At 43.7% G+C, this 18,009-nt stretch overlaps 1 protein-coding gene across 1 annotated transcript in view; it reads left to right on the plus strand.

Moving 5' to 3' along the window:
* The window catches only part of BCAS1 (brain enriched myelin associated protein 1), a 52,998-nt gene that overhangs the window by 8,021 nt on the left and 26,968 nt on the right, over positions 1-18,009 (plus strand). Inside the window, exon 4 of the mRNA XM_081917423.1 lies at positions 6,362-6,930. Coding sequence (XP_081773549.1) covers positions 6,362-6,930 — 569 coding nt within the window. The remainder of the gene's footprint in view (positions 1-6,361; positions 6,931-18,009) is intronic.

An 18,009-nucleotide genomic window follows, 5' to 3' on the forward strand; every position in this document is an offset into this window, starting at 1 on the left:
CAAGGTATGGGAATCTATTTCCAAAACAGAGAGATGCATATGTGTCATGCAGTGAATATTAATGCAGCTGGTCCTTAATGTGATCAAGTGATTCCACTTGGGGTCTGTAATCACTCATTTCCCCAAATGAGTGCAACTTCAGTCTAAAATCTAAAATCATCAGGAAAAGAGAGAGGGACATGTTGCAAAACATAAAGTTGGACATGATTTGAGGGAAAGTTGATCATTGCCAGTAGACCAGAAAGGAGGGTCTGGCCTAGCTGGTTTTGTTTTCCTTTGAAACTGTGTAATAGAAAAGCAAGGCAAAGTTTGAATTATTCCAAATTCCTAGCCTATAAAGGGTTTGGATGTTTTTTGCTGTGGGCTTTAGGACAATCTTCCAATGTAACAATTGGAATGGGGACTGCAGAGCTTGCTGGGTGTGTCTGTGAACAGGTTACAAGATTACTACTGGATCTCATGAACAGACAAATTTGTGTGGACTAATTTCTGTATAACATTCCCACAAATAGACCTCCAGGGGATTGTTTCAAAATGGCTGTCCATATTCTGATGGCACCAATCTACAAATGAACCCTATTCTCCATAGCTCTGCTTATATTTGATTTATTTATTGGTCACTTGACTCTTCTCTGTGTACAGTACATAGGTGGAGGTTCAGGTGCAGCACAAAAAGCAGATATGTCAATATCATATATAAGTTGTGGGTGTTAACTCAGAGTGATTAATGGTATTTGACTTCTTTCTCTGACTCATTCAGAAGTTGGCTTGTCTGCCAGACCATGCTCTCTGCAAAAGAGGACTGACATTTGCCCGTGCTTATGTCTGCCCGTCTTGTGTGTATGCACACTCAAGGACAATGGGAGTGTCCCCCAACTTGTAACACAGAGGTCACCAACATGGTGCCCCTGAAGTCTTCCCCTGGTGTGTTTGAAACCTCTGAGCCCCTATGCCCTGGTCATGAAGTGGTGGTAGAGAGTGTTCTTGTGTTTGAGTCTTGCTCATGGGTTTCTTGCAGACATCTGGGTGGTCACTTTGAGAACAGGATGCTGTACTAGATGGGCTATTGAACTGATCCTGCAGGGCTCTCCTTAAGTTCTGATGACAATGCCTATACTCTACTGCCCCCCTTGGAGAGATATGAAGAAGGAAATCAGAAGAGTGCTGTTCTTTCTGGAGCCAGTGTGGTGTAGTGGTTAAGAGCAATAGACTCGTAATCTGGGGAACCGGGTTCACATCCCTGCTCCTCCACATGCAGCTGCTGGGTGACCTTGGGCTACTCACACTTCTTTGAAGTCTCTCAGCCCCACTCACCTCGCACAGTGTTTGTTGTGGGGGAAGAAGGGAAAGGAGAACATTAGCCGCTTTGAGACCCCCTAGGGTAGTGATAAAGCGGGATATCAAATCCAAACTCTTCTTCTTCTTTCTCACTTCCCATTTTACTTTATGTACTTTTCAAAGCTCAGATTAATTTTACTGAATCCTACTGAGTGCACAGCACTCACTCAAAAATCCAAATGTGCCCATGGGCCCAAAACATTTGGTGACCCCAGTTGTGTAGCACAACAAGCAGAAACAGCCCAACACCTGGGGGTTGATAAGCCTCCTGTTTTTGTTTTCTGCTGGGACTATAAAACAGGAAAAGCAAAAAACAAAACAGGAGGGGATGTCAAGCAATTGTCAGAATACAGACAACAGGTGTGCAGGCTTGGTGGCATTTAACTTGTTTTGTGTTACAACCTGAACAAGTGCAGCTGTTCACATAAAGCTTCTCTGAAGATGGTAACGTTGGTTTTAATGGAGATCTTGATTAAAAAGATAAGCACATACTTCCCTCTGCCCCATGTCTGTATTAAATCAGAAGCATTTCTTTCATTAGGCAGCATGTTTTTGCAGCTGTTTGCTGTCTGTCTTATGGTGCCACATCCAGCACACATCGTTCTGATGCATCAAATTTTAGCTGAACCCCATTCTCAACAAGACACTTTGCTTATGTGGATAGTTGCTTCCAAGTTGTTGGGTCCCACACGGCATTCAAAACTGTGCATCTCTCAAGGCCTTCCTGTTATTTACCATCATAGCACAGGAAGTATTTTTACACACCTGCCCTATATGCTAAAAGTAAAAAAATGTCAGCAATATAGCAATCACGCTTTATCCAGGTTTGTATCTAGCCTTGCCCACAAACAAAAGGGGGGGGGTGGAGTTCTGCACTCCCTTTCTCAAAGGCAGTGGTGTGATATTTGGAGTTGCACCTTTGCTTCAAGGTGCATGAAGCCATTTATATGCCTCTTAACATGTAGTCATGGCTGAAGGCTCAACTGTGTATTCAAAGCCCTATTCTGAGACGCTGGCCTAAATGCCATGGATGCCCTTTCTGCCAGGGCAAATAAGTGAAGCCCTTTCTCCCAAAAAACAAGCCTGGTCTTTCTGAAAAACAGGCACTTGTTTACTGTACTGGCATGCATAATTTAAGAAAACCATAAATCATTGCAAGATAATCTGAAATGTGCTAGATCTTGAATTTCAAGAAATGTTGCATTACTCTGTTAAGCTACTTACAAATTAAAAACAGGTGCTGGTCTGGTTAAGAGTCAAACAACAAGAACCCTGCTGAGAAAGTTAAGGTGTAGCATGTATCTATAAATAGACATTGATAGCTTCTATTCTGAGGTCTTTAGATGAGGCTCCCAGAAAGCCTTCTCTGCAGGGCAGGGCAGGGGCATTAGATGGGTGAGTTGGTGGGTAAGAAAGATGATGTCTCACTCTTACTCCCACTCCCCACACCATGCAAAGGGAAATTATATGGAGCAAACGTAACCAGTCACAGCTCACAATTACTCCATACACATTTATACCATTTGGAGATCAAGACCAATAAGCGGCCAAGCTCCAGGGAAGCTTTCTAGATCCTCCTCATGAGCAAGAGGATGAAGTATTCACAAATAAAGTGCCCCATCATAAAGTGCTAAAGAACAATGTATCCCAGTGACGCCAAAGGAGACTATAGAGAAACAAAGACATCATGGAGCACCATCAAACTTACAATTTCTGATTCTTTCTCTGCATCTTTCATCTTGTTGATACTTTCCCAGACTTCATAGCACCCTGGCTTGTGTATTTAGCAGCATATTTAGTCAATGGGTGGCAGTAAGTTTACCAATCTGTTAAAATAACAAAAGCAACCCAGATAGTCAATGTGTCCAGGCTATTCCTGTGTTCTGGTGGAGCTCTGGTGCCTGAAAAGTTGCCCTCTTCATCTGTAGACCCAGTGGAGGTTACCTGCTTTGTTATATGGCCTGATTCTGCAACTAAAATACCCAGCTTGTCATTTTTTAAAATTAAATTTGTATACCACCCTTCATCCGTGGTTCTCAGGGCAGTTCACATTATTATAATAGAAGCTGGGTCATATGAATAGGCTGAAAGCTATGTCTAGACCAGGGGTGGCTAACTTGGGAGCTTCCAGATGTTGTTAACTCCCATCATTTATCATACTGGCTGGGGCTGATGTGAGTCGGATGCCTCTTAGAGGTGGAACTGTATGTGTTCAGTGAAGATGCATTTCTAGCTAGATTCTGCTACACAGATGTGAATGGGGAGGAAAGCCAATATCTCTGATTCTTGTGGGGCAGTTAATTAGCTGGGTTTATTAGCCGATCCTGGATTATTTGGACCAGCTGCAGAATACGCATCAAACATAAGTACTACTTGATGAAATTCAACCTTGGTGGGTCACAAGCTGTGCAGACATGTTCGTGCAACAGAGCTTGAAATGGAAAGTGGTGACTGTTAAATATTGCTCACGATCACTTTCTTTTCCATTTTGCTGATGGTTCTAGACACCCAGAAATAAGCCCCATTCCTATAATGCTTTACTAGTTCACAGCTGCAAAGGCACCATCACAGTGGGATCTTTCCATTTTCCTGCTTTGTCTTGTACACTTGGCTCATGTCTTTCTACAGCTGTTTAAGAAACGCATTTAGAAATGATTTTCATGTCTGTCTTGCCTCTGTGTAGTTTCTGAAATCAAAGGTATGTCAATCGACCGTGGCAGGCTTTTATCTTTGTGCTTGATTTCACTTGCGTGAGTGAAAGGACGCCATTTTCAGGCTAGATCCTGCTGCCTTGTACATGCTGATTAATGAGAGCTTATGGCAGGTTTTTTTATCCATTGCCCTAGAACCACAGTTCTCAAATTAAAGCCTCTCTAAGGATGTTCAGGGATAGGACAACAGTGACTCAAGGGAGCTTGAGGATTGCAGGGATGACCCCAGACCAAGCACAAGGTGCTATTAAGGACAACAGAGTGGTAGGAAGTCATGGTTCAGCCCTCCCCAGTCCTGGAATCAATGCTCTCTCTCTCCTTAGAGAAGGAGGAGAAAGAGTGCGTTCCCTCAGCAGATCTCCGCACCACTAACAGCCCTGAGGACCTTAACAATCTGGCCCCAGGACTGCTTGGGTTCTTGGCTGGCCCTTGGATCTTCCCTTATCACCCACCCCCAGGGTTACAAGGGCAGAAAAGAAAGAAAGTCCAGCTAGCTCAGGATTTCCCAAATTTGGGCCTCTAGTTGTTTTAGAACTACAATTCCCATTATCCCTGACCACTGGTCCTGCTAGCTAGGGATGATGGGAGTTGTAGTCCAAAAACAGCTGGAGACCCAAGTCTGAGGAACACGCATGTGAGCTACTTGGGAGGAGGGTGAAGCACATGTAACACCTCAAATCAGGACCAGGGCTAAGTGCTAGGAAAGGATGGAGCCTCCAGCAAATATGAACTGCTCCATCAGCAGCAGCTGGTGGAGCAGGGCAGGTGTGGCTGTGTTGCTGTCCTGACGGTCCAACTGGGAGGGTGGGTGGGCCAAGGCAGCAGAGAGTTCGGCACAGTGCAGGCCTGGTAGCAGGAGCATCAGATTCGCTCTGCCACCAGGCCTGTACCTGCCAAGTTCCCTGCTGCCTTGCCACCCACCCACCCTCCTTCCTTGTAAGTGTCCACGATGCACAGTGTTGGGAAGTCAGGAGAGCAACACAGCCACACCTGCACCACCCAAATGCTGCTGCTGAAGTGGCAGTTCCAAGCTCTAGAGCAAAAGACAGTGGAATGCAGGTTAGCAGTAGGCTACTTTAGGGGGTTAATGATACGCTGGTTGGCACACTCAGCTCTGCCATTCAAGGGAGGGGAATAGCCAAAGGTAGGGCTGGCTCTGATTTAAAGGCAGCATTGGAATAGTCACAGCAAATAAGAACACAGATTCCTTCAGCTATTGTGCTTTGACGGGAGTTAACAATTAGATTATTCATTCTGCAATAAAAGAACAGGTTTTGTTGCATTTCCACATTGTTAATTCTCAGAAACTGTACCTTGAAACCTCACAATTTTCCTTTGCCTTTGAGGACAATTTTTCTAAAGATTTCCATTCCCACATTTTCAGGAACTAGCTACACTCAACTCAAAGCATGCTCTGCTTTTTGAATTCTCCAGCATGCAGTTCCTTATGTGGTTTCAGTTTCTAATGATTCAACAAAGAACGATAACTGGGAAGCTACACTTTTGCAACTTTTGTCTTTAAAAACAAAAAATAATTGTGCCCGTTACCACACAGGGCATGCAGAGACAAAGCCTTTGACAAATCCAAATTGCTGCAAATGATTAACAGTAGGTTCCTTCTAACCCTGTCATTCTATGCCATCATCAGGGAGACCCCTGCATCTAGCAGGCTTGAACCCTCAACACATCAGCTGGTGAGCGGAGAGTTCTATCCTGCTCAGTTGGCTGTATCTACCTGTCCCCCTACTGTGAGCAAACATACAAAGCCAAAATACAGTGTTGGGCTATTTAAAAGCCCTTTTGCAAACAGCCCCATGTTGCTCTTTAAACATCTGGGTTTTGGACATTCAAAGTGCAGCATGGGGCTGTTTGCAAAAGAGCTTTCAAACAACCTCCATGTTGCACTTTGAAGTCCCAACAGTTGAGGCTTCAAAGCACAGCATCACCTGTTGTTTCTAGGACACTCACCTTTCCAATTTAGCTCTCCAGAGGTAGGGAGATAAGGATCTGGCCAGCTGGCCAGGAAGAGTTCCTCACCCTTGCCCTATAGTTTAAGGGAGCATTCCAGTGTCATCAAAGTGTGGGCCATAAATAGTCAACAATGACAATACAGTGAGCTTCAGGAACCCATATTCCATGTGTAAGCGGATAGGCCAAAGCTCACACTTTGTAATGAGAATGGCACGTACACACTGTGCTTGTTTAGCCATTGCAGTTTACAATCAGTCCATTAAATACACAGGCAGCTATGATTAATAGTGCATCTTTCCTGTCATGATGGATAATTGCTGTTTTCTTGTTTGTACTTGTAGTGGATGCAAGAGTGAGTGTTGTCCAGGATAATGTGGCCGTTTCTTCCCAGAAGACAATGGAGCTCAGCTCCAGCTCCGAGGCCAGTGGAAATAATCTTGGGAAGGAGGCCAAGGCAGCCCCACCAGCTGCCAAATCTCGTTTTGTCTTTGCATTTTCACGGCCTGTACCAGGACGTACCGAAGAGAAAGCAGCAAATGCATCGGCTGGGTCGGCTCAGCTTGATGTCAGCTCAGAAGCACCCCAAGCGAACAAAGCCTTGAGTGAGAATGTGGACCTTCCTGCTGCAGCTGCGACAGAGGAAGCTTCAGATAAAAACCTAAGGGAAGAATCTCTCAGTGAAATTGAACTCACAGCACCGGGGAAGGCAGAGGAGGAGGATGCCGCTTTGGCCAAGCCCAAAGAGTTAAGCTTTTTCGACAGACTCTTCAAAGTGGAAAGGGGGAAAGATAAGATCAAAGCACAAGACCAAAGCCAAGGGGAGGTGAAGGAAGAGAATCTAGGTGTCATCATCACAGCAGAAGGAACTGCAGGATTACAAAGCACGCCAGAGAATGTCTTGCAGGGGAAGGCAAGTAAACAAAACAGGATGGTATAATTTTTTTCTAATTAAGTCTGATGTCTGGAGGTGTTTTAATGGGACAAGATAGCATCACACTGTACAATGTGATAAGAAGCTAAATCCCTGTTGAGTGACAGAGGCGGAACAGCCACCTGTTGGAGAGAAATAATAATTCACTGCAGCTGCAATGTTAGCCTTGCAGCACAATTTGCTGACTAGGAGCCCAGAAGCCAAATTTGGCCCATTGAGCATCATTGCCTGCTCCCTGCCCCAGTCTCACTGAATGGTAATTAAGGTGTGGTGACAATTTCAACTACCTGAAATATTTCTATCATAAGAAAAGTTGTGAAAATTGTAGATATTTCTACCAATGCGCTTCTTATGTTTTTGTGTTCTTATCTTCTTTGGGTTTGGTGTTCAAGATTCAGCCATTGGTCAACTTGTGGTGACCTTAGTGTGAGGCAGGTGCCGCCAAATTTATGTATATCGTTTCACCATGAAACTATATACACGGAGAAGGCAAGGTGAAGCCAAAGTAGAATTCTTTCACTTTCCTAGAGCAATTTCTGGATAATACTCTTGAGATTACAACCATTTCTACAGTTTAAATTCAGCCATGCATTTTGTACTAACCCCATCACCTGCTTGTAAAGAAGTAAACTCTATTTATTGTGCAGGTTGCTCTTTAAAATAAAAGGTGGAATTACTACTAATAGGATTCTGTGAATCAGGGGGGAGTTTTTAAAATAAACTCTCTTGTACCCCACCTTTTTATTTTTATGTTCGGTTTTGAGTTCGCCTGCAGTTGAATTTTGAGCGTAAAGACCCAATAGCTTTTATTCCTAACAACATATATTTTGGATACTTCATACATAACCCCCAAACATTCTGATGGCTTTAAAAAACCAAAAACTTCTGGGGAATGAGAATCCCATGCGGCTTATTCCATTACTGAGTGTTACAGGGCTTCATTTATTGTGGTTACATTTAGCACCCTGTCCGACAGTAGCTCTCCAAAGTCTCATGCCCTTCTATCGAAGGGTCAACTAAATAAGATGTGAATAATCTGTTCTAGGATATCCCGATGTGTTGTGTTTTGTTTTTTAAAGCACACACAAACCAAACTGGATTTTGGCTATGGTTAACCTTCATCTGATTACATTTTTCTTATAGGGAGCCATCTTATCTCAACTCAGAACATTGATCCATCCAGCCTGGTATTGTCTACTCTGGCTGACAGCAGTCATTTAGAATCTCAGAGGTCTTTCTATCACCAGGTCTTTTCCTAACCAGAGATGCCAGGATTGAACCTTGGATCTTCTGTGTTTAATGTCAGTGATAGGACATAAGTATGGTACTTGTGTGTTTTCCATGGTAAGGCAAGTAGCACTTTCAGGGAAACAAGTGAGATTGGGAAAATGTTTTCCCCAGATATGGCCCTGGTGCAATTCACACCACCCAAGCATATCTGCAATTCCAGGGGGTTGGAATAGATGATCCTCAGGGTCCCTACCAACTCTACAATTCTATGAATTTGGAGAGAGAGGGAAGTTACATCCCCTCTATGTTGGCCCTTAACCAACAGAAAATTTAACTGATTACTCTCCTTTGTCTTTCTGGCATATCTCAGTTCTCTAGTTTGGCTGTGTACTGACATATAACTACATCATACTTTTGTCACCATGCTATGGGACGTAGGAATTCATTGCGCAAGAAAACTGCAAAGACCTAACCAGGTCACACTAGACAAAATTCACCACTGTGTACAGCAAGAGGAGCCAACACGGAGTCCTCCAGATGTTGTTGGACTACAACTTTCATCATCATTGGCCATGCTGGCAGAAGCTGATGAGAGTTGTAGTCCAACAAAAATCTGTACATCACCAGAGTGACTACCCCTATTGATTGGAGTTAACAGCATTGGTAGTGGTTCATCCCATGGTTTGGGTTCGCAGTTAAGTTTTTTATTGGTCCAGTTGTTAAAGTCACGTTTCGTGGATTGAAGTGAGGCAGGTGGCTCAAGCAACAGATGTTGAGCAGCAGGAAGGGTTGGCAATGTTTTGGAGCTCAGAACTGCAACCTCAAAGCTACCCTGAAGCCCTCTGGTGCAGTGAGTGAAGTTTTTCTGTCACTTCTATAGAAGTAATATTCAGCTGCCAATCTAGTCAAATTCTTTTCCTGGAATGAGAGGGATGCCATATTGCCCTGTGCTTCAGGCAGCAAAATGTCCTGGGCATTTCTATAGCTCCTACTTACATATACCAAACCATGGGTTTTAACTGCATTCATGCAATTAATGTTTGTGTTTTACTTTGGTCCTTATAGCACTAAAATTTTAAAGAAGGCATATAAAAGAGCAAAAGATAGCAACAGTGAATGATATCCAACATGAGCCATGTTCAGAATGGGCCCATTGACTTAGCTAGATATCACCCAATTATTTTCCATGGATGCATTCCAGAAAACAGCAGTATTTATTGGTAACTAGAAGCAGTTGGAACATAGGGAGCTTACTGCCAGAATACGGTTATTGAGATAAGGTATAGGAAGCAGGGGTTGTTTGTTTGTTGAGATTCTACTCAAAAAAACTGTGTGTAGAACTTGAAATTACAAGTATTATAAAATGCTAATGATTTTTATTTTGCCATCAAGCTATAAGCTTGATGAGGCAGATCTTTACTTTTCCAGACATATCTTCTGAAATAAATGCAATCTGCAGCTCTTATTTGACTTCCCATTAATTCCGAAGTGGTTTATTTATACAAGTGTTCAGGTGGGCAGAATTAGGCTCAAATAAAAAGCTCAGTGGTAATCAACACACTTTTGATAAAATTGGTATCTTTGGCCTCTGACAGACGGCAGAAAGCTGAACGTCTGATTACTGTATACAGATGAGATATTTATACTGGAAGTCTAAATATTTGATTTAATCATAATTTTCCAGATTTTGCTTCAGGCACACTTCACTCTTTAAGTAAGCCATGACTGATAGCTTCTGTGGGAGCTTAATCACTTCAAAGCTTTTTCCGCATGTCACAATGCCAACAAACAACAACTAACATTGCTGAGAGGGAGGGAAAGAGAGAGAGGGAGAGATGCCTCCATTTTAGATTCCAGTCCAGGAACTACACAGGCATTCTGTGTTTGGCTGAACCATGGCCTTATTTTCAAGCGCCACAAAACTACATTCAGGAAGCTGCATAATTAAAACAAGGGCAGGATTCATGAACCGATGAAGCGTTCGCTATTCAAGCCAAGGTAAATTATGTGACTGAAATGTTTCACTGAGTGAGCCGTGCTCTTCATGGGAAGAAAAAAGGGCTTGGCAAGAATACAATCTTTTCATATAGCTTCTCATTATACCCACCCCAAATGGCAGAGCTGATGCTAACACATACACATTATATAATAACCAGAATATTCTGTATGTACAAAAAATTAAATGGGTAGTGCTGACTCCCCCTCTTGTCATAGCTATCAACCTTCCCTTTTTTTGCGGGAAACACTCTGGGGTTGCGACACTCATCTCACTTTACTGGCCGAGGGAGTTGACGATAGTCCGCAGACAGTTTTTCTGGGTCATGTGGCCAGCATGACTAAGCCGCTTCTGGCGAATCCAGAGCAGCGCACAGAAACACCATTTATAGATGATATAGATACATTACTGCAGGGCCAGACCATTAAGCAGAGTGACATGGCAGCCTCAGGGCGCAGATACTGGAGGATGTGGATTGGTGGTGAGGTTTTGAAGGATGGCGCTGTATGAGCTATGTGGCCTGTTATGCACCCTCTAGATCAGATTTTCAAAGAGGGCCAGATTTGATGAAGTGAACATGCATGAGGGCCGACCAAACTTGTTGAGCTTTTAGCCCAGGACATAGACTGCCATGGGGGCTGGATTAAATCGGCTGGTGGGCCGGATTAGGCCCCAGAAACGGACTTTGGACAAGCCTGCTCCAAATGAACCCTCTGGTGTGGTGAAGGAGGATGGTCTGTTGCCAGTGCTAAAGTAAGGTTCAGCTGCCAATATGGTTGGATTTTTGTAACTGGGAGAGGTAGCCATCTTGTCTTTTGCCACAGGCATCAAAACGTCTCAGCAACTCTGACAGGACAAATAGTGAAACGACCATCCTCAGAATAGCCCTCTCTCTCTCTCTCTCTCTCTCTCTCTCTCTCTCTCTCTCTCTCTCAGCGTGTTCCCATATCACCTGTTTGTTGAGCATTCATCCTGATTTGTTTGCAGGTGGATGAGACATTGCTGGTTGTTTACTGAGCATTCATTCTGATTTGCTTTTGGGGAGGTTATACGACGCTGAATCGAAGCAAGTGTTATCCCACACTTTCTAGTTCATTTCTCCATCACTTTCCTTACTGCAGAAACTCTGGTCTTTGGGAGAAGCGGGATTGTTGCACAAGCTCTCCCAACCAACCATTGTTGCGCAACCAGAATTTGCCAGTATGTGACTGAATCCCACTCTGTTGCATAGCTCTGTGGCCTTTCTCCAGCAGTTCAGCCAGGAATTTTATTTATCAGAAATGCTTATGAAACCAACAGATGTCTTATTTGTCATCTGCTTACCCCCAAAAGCCCAACCCACTCAGCACACAAATCTAAGCCTTTCTGTTCATAACTCTTTTAGGCCCCTGTTGTGTCAAAGTTACCACACACAGAGAGATGTACAAACAAGCTTTTAGGCTTCCAGAATTCTTTCTGGCTTCCAGGGACAGCCTCTTTCCCCACATACATCTCCAATTAGGGGCTGTCTTTAGAGATGTATGCATACTTTATATTATATATCCAGCCCTCTTCAGGCATTGTTAGCCTAGTGCTAAACATGCGAGGGAAGGACCAGTGTGTATGAGTGTGTCACCTCTACTGCTCATTGCCATATTTGCGCCTTCCAATTCATGGAAGGCAACTGAAATCACAATGGAGGGTGTCAGTGGAGCAAGGACACTGCCTTTGCTGCTAGGCTAATGCTTTGCTCTTGTCTGTCTGTCTAATAAGGAGTTCCACATTCTCTGTGTGTCAATGTCCCTATATAGTCTCCATGGCTAAGAGTGCGTACAAATGTTCATCCCTATGAGAGCCAGTGTGGGTTTTTTCCCCCTCTTCCTCTTCTACTTACCTACTTCCCAATTGGTAGGAGGACTATGAATCAGCAGCGGATTCACCATGAGCACTTCTGAAGACACCCTAAGATGTAGGGCTATGCAGATGATGGGTTAAGGATACGGAAAGAGAAATTGGCTCAGTTCTGATTGACTCCCATTGAGAGATGGCAAAACCTGCTTCTCACTACAACCTCTAGGATCTCTGAGCTAGATCTACTTAACTACACAAGCAATAGCGGGGGGGGGGGGGAGAGAGAGAGAGAGAGATGTGCACAACCCCTGAGCTCCTTGGAAGAGTGGACTACAAATTTAATAGTAAGAATAACTCTCTGTACTTGCCTCTACCCTCCCTGGCCTGGAAGTTTAATGTTTATTTATCTAATTAATCAAAATAAAGGAGGGAAATTTCTTCCTACATGGAAGGAAAAGGAGAATGTCAAAGTGACGCTAAAATGTTTGTTTTCCAATAAAGGTGCTGCCGTACAAACAATTATTTCTCTTGCAAAGCCACAGTTTTATTAGTAGACTCTTGCTACACATTCATTTATATCACATTTTGATTCGCATCAAGTGCGGCACAATGACTGCAGGCTTTGCTTGCCTCATTTATATCTTTATCGTTATTGTCACGATGACGAAGAATGGTAAAAAATGTGCACATTCTATACGGCACATTATTTTTTCTTGGAAAGCCTTCGCACTACTTTTTGGCAGCTGCTCTTGACCGCTGCATTAAGTTTCTTATTACACGACATTTCTAAACAACGTATTAGGACATTCCAAGCCAACTGATCTGTGTAACTTTTGGAGGTCAGCTTGCAAAATGGTAGGCGGGAGAGATTAAGCAGGCATTATCTTGTGCTTTTGCCTAATAAAACAGATTCATTTAACACATTGGATGCCAGCCGGAGAATGGGCCCTTTCTCCATGAACTTTCCATGAAGCTAAGAAGAACTTTTGTTATACTGCAATTCCATGCATGCAAAATTTCACACATATCAAGAATCTCTGTCCCCAACCCACAGCTGACCCACTCAGATGTATGTTTCCCTCTTAATAATATGTAAACCATTCTCTATAAATTCTTTATAAGAAGGGGAGGGAAGGAGAGAGGGCAGAACAAACTCAGCAATGTACCAAAGCAATATTACCTCTTTATTATTTTACAAATACTAAATAGATTCATAGTAGATTTGGCTTTATTATGTACCCCCTGCAATGCCTGAAATTGCTCTTGTATAGGGGCAAACATCCAAGCACACAAAAATAAAATAAAGTGTAAATATTTGGGATGCAGCAGTTGGATGCCATCATTTGCAACAAGAACTAACAAGAAACTTACACAAATATTACACAAATACAAAGCTGGTTTTATCTAACTACTGGGTACCCTAAGGAGAAGATTAGGAACAAACGAAAAAATATGCATATTTCAAAAGGCCATCTAAATGTTCTCATGATTTTGAAGGCATTATGATGTTTCTTAGTGCCAAACTATCAATGAATAAAACCTCCCACGTCTTTAGAAGAGTTGGGCTGCATTCAGACAGCACTTAATTCCCTCTGATGTTTCCTTACCTGATAGTTTCCATGTGATCTTTCACATGATGTAAAAACAACTTGGAATCTAGTGGATGTTTAGCATGTTGTTTGCATGTTAATTGTTTCCAGAGACAAAGAAAAACAAGTTAGCAACCTCATTATTAACTCAGAAAATTACAGGAAAGTTGCACTGTAATTTTCTGAGGTGAAATTTGGGGCGGTATCCTAGCATTTAAAATTTAGCACGACATGGAGGTATATCCATCAAAAGGCCACAGTTCCATAATGCAACAGGTACCACAGTTTAAAAGGAACACTAGAAGCGCTAGCATTATAACCAGGAGAACCAACCCAGTAATCCTCACATCTGACTATAGCCTTGATAGCGGCCTAGTAGCTCACGTTCTGAGGGCACGTGATGGTTCCAAATTAATGTTTACCTGGCTAGTACGATGGTCATATATGCAAAAGAGGACAAGGCTGTGCACCTCTAATAGTTGGGTAGAAAGGGGAAAATTCAGCAGGTGTAGCTACACCTGCTTAAATTCCCTCTCCTACACAACTATTAAAAGCACAGGAGTCATGACCTTTCTGCCAGTAGAACATAGGTAGAACATAGACATGTTCCCAGGGCTACCAGGTCCTTGTCTTCTGTAGTGGTTAAGAGCGGTAGTCTCGTAATCTGGGGAACCGGGTTCGCGTCTCCGCTCCTCCACATGCAGCTGCTGGGTGACCTTGGGCTGGTCACACTTCTTTGAAGTCTTTCAGCCCCACTCACCTCACAGAGTGTTTGTCGTGGGGGAGGAAGGGAAAGGAGAATGTTAGCCGCTTTCAGACTTCTGAAGGGGAGTGAAAGGCGGGATATCAAATCCAAACTACTACTCTTCTTCTTCTTCTTCTTCTTCTTCTTCTTCTTCTTCTTCTTTAAAAAATCTCTTTATTGCTTAAAGATTGAATTTTTACATAACATGTTGGTACAATGAGAAAAAGAAATGCCGTCGCCACATAATGGAGCTGGCAACAATGCCAGCAAAATACATTCTTCCACAAGTGAACATGTGCATTTGGCAGGTTCCAGATGTCCTGTTTGCAGTTAGAAAAGGTTATGAATGGATGCCTGGTCTTTGTCTTGAGATGCTGCTTGCTCCTTTAAGTGCACCGAGCCTATATCCATGCTGTTTTTTTGCTCCATTGATCCTCCACTCCTCTTGTCTATCCTGAGAGAGATCATCAGGGGGTTTGGGCTGGGTGTTCATCAGTATGTGGATGATAACCAGCTCTAACTCTCTTTCAAATCAGAACCAGTGAAGGCGGTGAAGGTCCTGTGTGAGTGTCTGGAGGCAGTTGGAGGATTGAGGCTAACAGATTGAGGCTGAATCCTGACAAGACAGAAGTACTGTTTTGGGGGGACAGGAGGCAGGCAGGTGTGGAGGACTCCCTGGTCCTGAATGCGGTAACTGTGCCCCTGAAGGACCAGGTGCACAGACTGGGAGTCATTTTGGACTCACAGCTATCCATGGAGGCGCAGGTCAATTCTGTGTCCAGGGCAGCTCCATCTGGTATGCAGGCTGAGACCCTACCTGCCCACAGACTTTCTTGCCAGAGTGGTGCATGCTCAAGTTATCTCTTGCTAGAACTACTGCAATGCACTCTATGTGGGGCTACCTTTGAAGGTGACTCAAAAACTACAACTAATCCAGAATGTGGCAGCTAGACTGGAGCAGCTGCCAAGGCCACATAACACCGGTCTTGAAAGACCTACATTGGTTCCCAGTACATTTCTGGGCACAATTCAAAGTGTTGGTGCTGCCTTTAAAGCCCTAAAAGGCCTCGGTCCAGTATACCTGAAGGAGCATCTCTATTCCCATCGTTCTGCCCGGACACTGAGATCCAGGGCCGGGGGCCTTCGGGCAGTTCCCTTGCTATGAGAAACCAGGCAGAGCCTTCTCGGTAGTGGCACCAGCCCTGTGGAACACCCTCCCAGCAGATGTCAAAGAGAAAAGCAACTGCCAGACTTTTAGAAGACATCTGAAGGCAGCCCTGTTTAGGGAAGCTTTTAATGTTTGATGGTCTATTGTATTTTAATATTTTATTGGAAGCTGCCCAGAGTGGCTGGGGTAACCCAGCAAGATGGGTGGGGTATAAATAATAAATAATAATAATAATAATAATAATAATAATAATAATAATAATAATAATAATTACTACTACTACTACTACTACTACTACTACTACTACTACTACTACTATTATTCCTCTCTTACTGTGACCACCAGAAGCACAAGCACCAAGTGTGGGGAGCCATGGGAGCCAACCCCCCTATTTTTCAGTTAGAGGGTCAGGGGGCCCCCAAACTTGTTTGCCAGCCATGTGCTCATGCTGTGGGGCATCCACACACACACCAGCATGTAGCATGCACATGCAACATCAGCACGCTGCAGTGTACACCATCATCATGCGCAAATGCCTTAATGATGTCGCACAGCCCTGGACCCCCTCAGTCACAGAGGTAAGGTGATGCATATGAGCAGAAGTCTAAGTCCCTGTCCCCACCACAGCAGGTGTGGGAGGGGTCTGGCAGTGCTTCTGGAGTATATTAAAGGGTTTGCAAGTATGGGTAGAGTAGAGCATCTGCCTTGCAAGTAGACGGTCCAAGGTTTAATCTCCAGCATTTCCAGGTAGGCTGGAAAAGCCTCCCTGCCTGAATCCCTGGAGAGCCTCTGCCAGTCTGTGTAGACATTATTGGGCTGAATGGTCTGACTCAGTACAAGGTAGATTTCAGCAATGTTACAAGCAGGCAAGAGAACCTCTTTCCTCATCTCTGAATGGCTGGAAGGTATGAAATCAATTCAGAATTGTTGGAAGGAGGAGGAGTGGGTGGGTGTATAGCAGGTGCCAAAACTGAACTTTGGACTGTGTCTTGGCTTCTGTGCATTATGCCAATCAGCTGTACATTTCTTTGCACACCTTTGAAAGCAAGCTGCAATAAAACAGGGTTGATCCCAGCCAAAATTGCCACTCTCCCTCCAGCCTACAGTTAGAGACAGAAGAAGGTTCTTACAGAAAACAAATGTTTTAGGCCTGAGAAAATGTAATATAGTTTCTCCATGCTTATATACTAGAGGAAACCTCATTTAAAAATAATAATAACAGATTTGCCACAGGTTGTTTGGACTTCTTTGGTCAAGCATATATCTGCAGAGGTTGCACTTAATGGATGATTAAACTGTCTATGTTGTTGTTGTTTAGTCGTTTAGTCGTGTGAGATTCTTTGTGACCCCGTGGACCAGAGCATGACAGGCACTTCTGTCTTCCACTGCCTCCCGCAGTTTGGTCAAACTCATGCTGGTAGCTTCAAAAACACTATCCAACCATCTCGTCCTCTGTCGTCCCCTTCTCCTTGTGCCCTCCATCTTTCCCAACATCAGGGTCTTTTCCAGGGAGTCTTCTCTTCTCATGAGGTGGCCAAAGTATTGGAGTCTCAGCTTCAGGATCTGTCCTTCCAGTGAGCACTCAGGGCTGATTTCCTTAAGAATGGAGAGGTTTGTTTTTCTTGCAGTCCATGGGACTCTCAAGAGTCTCCTCCAGCACCATAATTCAAAAGCATCAATTCTTCGGCGATCAGCCTTCTTTATGGTCCAGCTCTCACTTCCATACATCACTACTGGGAAAACCATAGCTTTTACTATACGGACCTTTGTTGGCAAGGTGAACTTCTCTACTTTTTAAGATGCTGTCTAGGTTTGTCATTGCTTTTCTCCCAAAAAGCAGGTGTCTTTTGATTTCGTGGCTGCTGTCACTATCTGCAGTGATCATGGAGCCCAAGAAAGTAAAATCTCTCACTGCCTCCATTTCTTCCCCTTCTATTTGCCAGGAGGTGATGGGACCAGTGGCCATGATCTTCGTTTTTTTGATGTTGAGCTTCAGACCATATTTTGCGCTCTCCTCTTTCACCCTCAATAAAAGGTTCTTTAATTCCTCCTCACTTTCAGCCATCAAGGTTGTGTCATCTGCATATCTGAGGTTGTTGATATTTCTTCCGGCAATCTTAATTCCGGCTTGCGATTCATCCAGCCCAGCCTTTCGCATAATGAATTCTGCAAAATTGTCTATACATTCCATTAATTATATACTGAAAATACTAAAACAGCTTTCTCGGTTGTTCAGTTCTGTTCTTCTGAGAGCATTAGGGGAGACTGTTTTTGTACCCACTCTAAGGAAGTGAGTTCCTCCCATAACAAGGATCCTAAAATGAGCTTTATTCATTTACAATGCATTGTGTCTAAGCAGATGTAAGCACCATTTAGCTCAGTGGGACTTAATCCCAAGAACCTGTTCTTAGGATCACAGCATTAGGGTACAATCCTATGCATGGGGAAGGCCACAGCTCAGTGGTGAGGTTTTTGTTATGCATGCAGAGGGTCCTAGGTT

Source organism: Podarcis melisellensis (genome assembly GCF_964234715.1).
Source record: "Podarcis melisellensis genome assembly, chromosome: 6".
NCBI lineage: Eukaryota > Metazoa > Chordata > Lepidosauria > Squamata > Lacertidae > Podarcis > Podarcis melisellensis.